General features: G+C 38.0%; 1 protein-coding gene across 1 annotated transcript; it reads left to right on the forward strand.

Moving 5' to 3' along the window:
- The first annotated feature begins 4,890 nt into the window (after window positions 1–4,890).
- Window positions 4,891–5,823, forward strand: LOC113199371 (olfactory receptor 2Y1B-like). Its single transcript, XM_026412289.2, has one exon. It carries the CDS (start codon window positions 4,891–4,893, stop codon window positions 5,821–5,823), a length of 933 nt encoding a protein of 310 aa, XP_026268074.2.
- Window positions 5,824–6,052: the final 229 nt, after the last annotated feature.

Here is a 6,052-nt window from a genome sequence, read left to right on the forward strand (position 1 = left end):
GGTGCACTAGACATATATTATCCTGTGATCCATTACCGATTCAGGATAGCATTTTTGTCCCCCTGAGGGGAAAAGGAGAGAAACAGATAAAGGTATGATTTGGGTGCTCAACAGCATTTCTGAAAATAGTTTTTAGGCTGAAGAAGAAAAAGCAATAAAGAGGAAGCAAAGGAAGACACTGGCAGTTTTGCAAATCCCAATTTGTTTTCTTGGCCCTAACTTTGTATTTTGGTAAATAAGTTCTTTGGCTCCATAAACAATGTTGGCCAAGAGAAAACACAGCTTTGTGTCTTGGCTACTATGACAGTGGTTTTACTTCTAATAGGTCAGTGAAACCCTGGTGTCTTGCTGAGTCCTAGCATGATCTCTCTTTTCCCCAAGAATTCATCTCTCTCACCTTATACTAGAACTTTAAATGGATGATAAAGGACATGACAAGAAAGTGGTTTTTAGCATGTTAGACTGACAAATGTTGTGAAGGTAAGTATTTTCCTTGGTTTTCAATCTCTCTGGATGCTATATTTTAGCTGGGCAGGTCTCAAAAGCCAAGATATACTTCTCATTATGATGCCCACCTCAGATCCTACATCAGTATAAAATTGGATCACTAGTGCTTTCTTAAGATGATTTTTAATTATTAAAAAGACAGGTCAGTATATATAGATGACTCTAGGGAGGAACACCCGATCATTTTCCCCCTCTTTCTGTGAGCCTAAGCAATTGGGATTGAGAGGTTTTTTTCTTTTTTTGAATGCTTTATACTCTGGTGGTTCTACCTCTTCCCTTTACTCAGCTGACGCTTACTGAATGCCTGTTATGTGCCAGGTTGAAGACATCCACTACAAAGGGATTATATGCATAGCCACCTAAAATAGTGTAGTCAGTATTGTTTGGCAGGGTAATGATTAAAAACTTTGGAACCATTGAATTCTGACTTAAAGTCCTAGTTCTATCAGACCCTGGGCATGTGACATTAACTTTAGGTCTAAGTCACTATAAGCTTCATTTTTCTACTCTATAAAGGGAGGCTTTAATGTTAATAAAGTTATATATGAATATAAAATGGGACAATGTAGAGAAGTACCCACAGATTACAGATGAATATAAAGTGGAGCAATGCAGGCAAAGCACTTTCTACTTTGCTAAGAGTGTAGTGTGTACTTGAGAAAAGTTACCTTATTCTTACTGCTACGACTACTGCTGCTAATCTAGTGAATAACAGTTTAAATTTACTTTTGTATAAATTTAAAGATAATTCATAAAAAATAATTTTATGATATTGTTATTCTAATATTACAGATGACTGAACTAAGACCCAGAAATGTTAAAGAGTTTCCTAAGTTGACACATGTAGTAAGTGATTTAAACAGAAGCTAGGATTTAAACAGAGGTCTCTTGATTTCATGTTTAATACTTTGGACTGCCTATGATGGCATTATCAAGGTTCTCTTACTAAATTAGTTAATCCAAATGAGAATGATTCAAAAGACTTTTCTATTTATCAATTGTAGTAAGTTTAATATCATCATGGAATGTTTGCTTTATCCTATTTTAGCAAACTTCCCCAACTCCCTGATGAATTAACTCTTTTTATTCCAATTAATTCCTTTTTCTCCACCATTGCCACTTTTATTTCATTTTTCGTTAATGTCAAAAAGTGCAGAAGAATTATAATTAGTTGCCCTGGGTTTTTTTAACCACTTCTTATATACTGTGTGACCTAATGAATGCTAATTAATCAGTTACAAAGTGAGACTGTTAATATCTAACTAGCTTCTAGTGTCATTGTGAAGTTCATATTCAATTATCATTACATAAAAAGCAACTAATTTTATTACAATGGGCTCTTATAATATTTAAGAACTTATAAGTTGTGAAAGAAAATAAAGACTGAATTTTCTTTTTCTACAGATTTATGGGATAATACTGTCTTTACTAGTCCACATTGTTCAGATGTATACTAAGCTCACTTGCAGGAAAAACTCGAAATAGAAAGCATAGATCTGCAGAGTCTTCATGGACCTGACTGGAACTGATGAAGCCTCAGAATTTCATGATAACAAGACTCAGTTCAGTTAGCAGACAGATGGGGATCAATCTCTACTTTTGGTAGAAAATAGGTAAGATGGACTTATGGATATGTGAGGTGGGTGGGTAAGGGGATAAGTAGTATGAGGATAGGGAATTGGAGAGGAATGTCTGCTTATTTTATTCTAAAAATTAATTATTATTTCAGTGGTACAAATGTATGGAGTTTGATGTGAAAATTTGATAGATCCATATAGTAATGTAATGATAAAATCAAGGTAGGTAGTTAACATCTCTGTCTCCTTAAATATTTTTAATTCACTGGAAGTGAATTTTGTGTCTTGGGTGAACACTGGCTTTTTAATTGAGATATTAGAGCTTTTCATTTAAAAAATTTCTAATTTAAAAAAATTTATGTGATTCAAACCAAAGATGGTGATTCCAGATTTGATTCAAAGTTCACACACTTGGGATCTTTGGAGAGATGTTAACTGAATACACACGTTACTTGCTACACATTTGGCAATTTTTGAACATATATTTAATAATGAACAAATTAAATGCCATCTCAGGTTTCTCTGCCTCCTTCTTCCCCATGTTGTATCTCTGAGCTCCAACCCAGCATGTATGGAAACCCATACTTATAAATGGATTCTTCCTTTATATCACGTGGGCCTCTTTTGCTTATGTGAAATGGCAAACTATACCTGATCAGTTTCCCTTCCATTTATTTATTTTTCCCCTTCCTTTAAAAGTATTTGTGATTTTAAAATTTAGGCATGGATTAATACAAAACTATTCAATTTTATAGGATGGAAAACAACTATATAGTATGCCAAATTTGTTTAACCATTCATTCCAATGAAACAGACCAATCATAAAGGAGAAGACTGAAAGGCTGAATATATACCAGTACCTCATTCTTACTATATCAAATATGCTCAGTCTGAAGACCTGGAAAAAGTGTATCTAATAAGCTATGTACTGTGAAGAGATAAGATGCTGTTTTTTTAAAAAAGGGATAGTGTTTAGAGTACCATGAGGAGATTCCCCCATGCTCCATGTTGGGGGTTAAACCCAGGGCCTCATTCAAGTTAGACAACTATTTTACCATGATCATACATCTCCAGGTCTGACAGAGTCTTTCTTAAACTCAATATGATTAGTGGGGGATTAAATAAAATTTGGAGAAACTTGGATATCCTGAAGCTTCTTGAAGGCAATGACTATCTTGAAATCAGTACTATAGAGAATTGCTGTTTATCAGCAGAGGGAAAACACAGAAAGAGTCAAGGAGAGAATATTAGTGAAAAGTACAGAAGTAATCTTTTGCCTTGCTGCCAGGTTTCTTATTCAACTTCTATTTAAATAGAGTGAATTTATTACTGACTTTTTGATTTCCTTCCTGGTGTCTTTATTTGTGAATCCAATTGAAAATAAATCTAAATTCCTTTAACCTTTTGCTCATTTACTTGAAATCTTCTACCTTACTATATGACTTATTTCTATTCAGAGGCATGCACAGAAACTACCCTAAAAATGTTGTTATTGAGCGTCCCCCTCCTCTGTTGTGACTGATACATAAGAATTGTATTTTAAAATGCATCCCTTTTCTGCTTTGTAAACCTTATGTTGTAAGTGAATGTGAAAGAACAGTCATATGTAGAACTTATACAAAAATGATTTTAATAAATATTAGTTCTTGGACAACTCAGAGAGCTTTGCCCATTTGAAAAATTAAACTGGATTAAGAGAAGGGAGAGGAGAAGAAAAATATAAAAATTCATTTAGAGTAAGTATTGATATGAGTACAAAACCATCCCCACCAACAGGAAAAAGGCCTCCAGGTTGGGGGCTTCAACAGAGTTAGCTGGAGACCTAAAAATTTATATATATAAAATAGTTGGGAGGGGGCAGAATGAACCAGGCTCAATTCTTACACAGAAAGTCTAGGGATGAGAAAAGTGCTAACAACTGCAACCATGTTGGAGTCAGGTTAGTCATGGCTGCTTGCAATGGGTTTGAACCAAAAGATGTAAAATGGTTTCCTGTGTGGCAGAAGAGGGTCACTATGAAAGGACAGCTTGTGTTGAGCGATTGTCCTGAGTCTTATTCTGTGGGGCCACAACAGGAACAAAGGGACCAAGCGTTGTGGATAAGACCCTGAGCCCCAGAGTTTACAACAGGTTGTGTACACTGCCTCAGAAAGAGATGCCTCCACCTATTCTGGGGATAGGCAGGTCTACTGGCCTAGCAAAGTAGTGTCTAAAGAATACACATATTCCCCATGAGAAGAGTCAATTGTTAAACACCTGTCAGGCTCCGAGAGCATAACAATGTCTTGGGAGCATAAGACTCTCTGGCAATCCCTTCCCTTCCCCTTTGCATAACCCAAGTAGGAAAAACCTAGAGGCACTGTTGACACACTGGTAGAGAAGAGCAGGAAAAGAAAGGGGCTGCCTACACCCCCTCCCCAAAACATAAGAGTTCACTTGAAAGGGGCTGTAGCTGGAAAGAGGTCAAGACTGGATGTTGAATTAGATTCTGAGTTTTTAGTATTCATGAGACTGGGATTTAAAATTAGTGAATTTAGATTCTGTCTATAACTGAAAATTGTTGTTATACTTTTTTTTTCTTTTTCTTTTTTTTACCATGGAGGCCATTAGTTTGCTGGAGTTCACACCAGCAAGTGTGAAACGAGTTGGAAAAGACAAGAGGAAATAAAAATAAAATGTAATTTAGTTCCTGTCTAGGGGCTCTGCTTTTCCAATATCCATTACATATATTAATTACCCAACTATTACCCTTAAATCCCACTCTAGATGGCATGAGATTTCCCTCAATGATAACTTTGAAGAGGAGATGGAAACAACCAATGACAGCTCAGGTGGGGATTTCATCTTAGTGGGCTTCTCTGAGCATCCTGAGTTGGAGCTGATCCTCTCCCTTTTTGTCCTGATACTCTACAGCATAACCCTTGTGGGTAATGTGGCCATCATCTCACTCTCCATTCTGGATGCTCAGCTCCATACACCCATGTACTTCTTTCTCAGAAATCTTTCTGTGCTCGACCTCTCTTTTACCACTAGCATTGTGCCCCAGATGCTGGTGAACATGTGGGGAGGCAACAAGAAGATCAGTTATGCTGGCTGCATGGTCCAGTACTGGGTGGCCTTGGCACTTGGCTCCACTGAGTGCGTGCTCCTTGCCGTGATGGCGGTTGATCGCTATGTTGCAGTTTGTTGGCCCCTCCGCTACACCACCATTATGCACCCCAAATTGTGTCACCTCCTGGCAGCAGCTTCCTGGTCCTCTGGCTTTGCCAACTCCTTTCTACAGTCCTCAATGGCCATTGTGCTACCTCGCTGTGGAAACCGGCGTGTGGACCATTTCTTCTGTGAGCTGCTGATCATTGTTAAACTCTCCTGTGTGGATACTGGCCCAACAGAGTCCAAAATGTTTATTGCCCGGCTAATCATTCTAGCTGTGCCTGTCTCCATCATCTTGACCTCCTATGTGTGTATTGCCAGGGCAGTCGTGAAAATGCGCTCAGCAGAGGGAAGGAAAAAGGCTTTTGGGACTTGTGCTTCCCACCTTATGGTGGTGTCACTCTTCTATGGGACCATTATGTTTTTGTATCTGCAACCAAAGGACAACTACTCCCAGGACCAGAGCAAAGCACTTGCAGTGCTCTACATGATTCTTGCTCCCACTCTCAACCCGCTGATCTACACACTGAGGAACAAGGATGTGAAGAAAGCAGTTAGGAAGATTATGGGGAAGGAGCAGGCATAGGGAGATCCAGAGCTAGAATTAGGTGAGGCCAACATAGGAGACAGGATTTGGTATGCACTTGCTTTAATAGAACTTCTTTCATTTTCTTTGGGGTAGAGTGGATTATTTAATGTGTAATACCCTGTGGCTGTCCCTGGACCCTTTTAGGATTGAAACTTGCCGGAAGGAAAATTAATCATCCCTTAAAGAACTTCTCTAGTCAAATAATTTCTCACAGGCAAGTACATCT

Source organism: Urocitellus parryii, chromosome 1 (assembly GCF_045843805.1).
Source record: "Urocitellus parryii isolate mUroPar1 chromosome 1, mUroPar1.hap1, whole genome shotgun sequence".
Taxonomy (NCBI): Eukaryota; Metazoa; Chordata; class Mammalia; order Rodentia; family Sciuridae; genus Urocitellus; species Urocitellus parryii.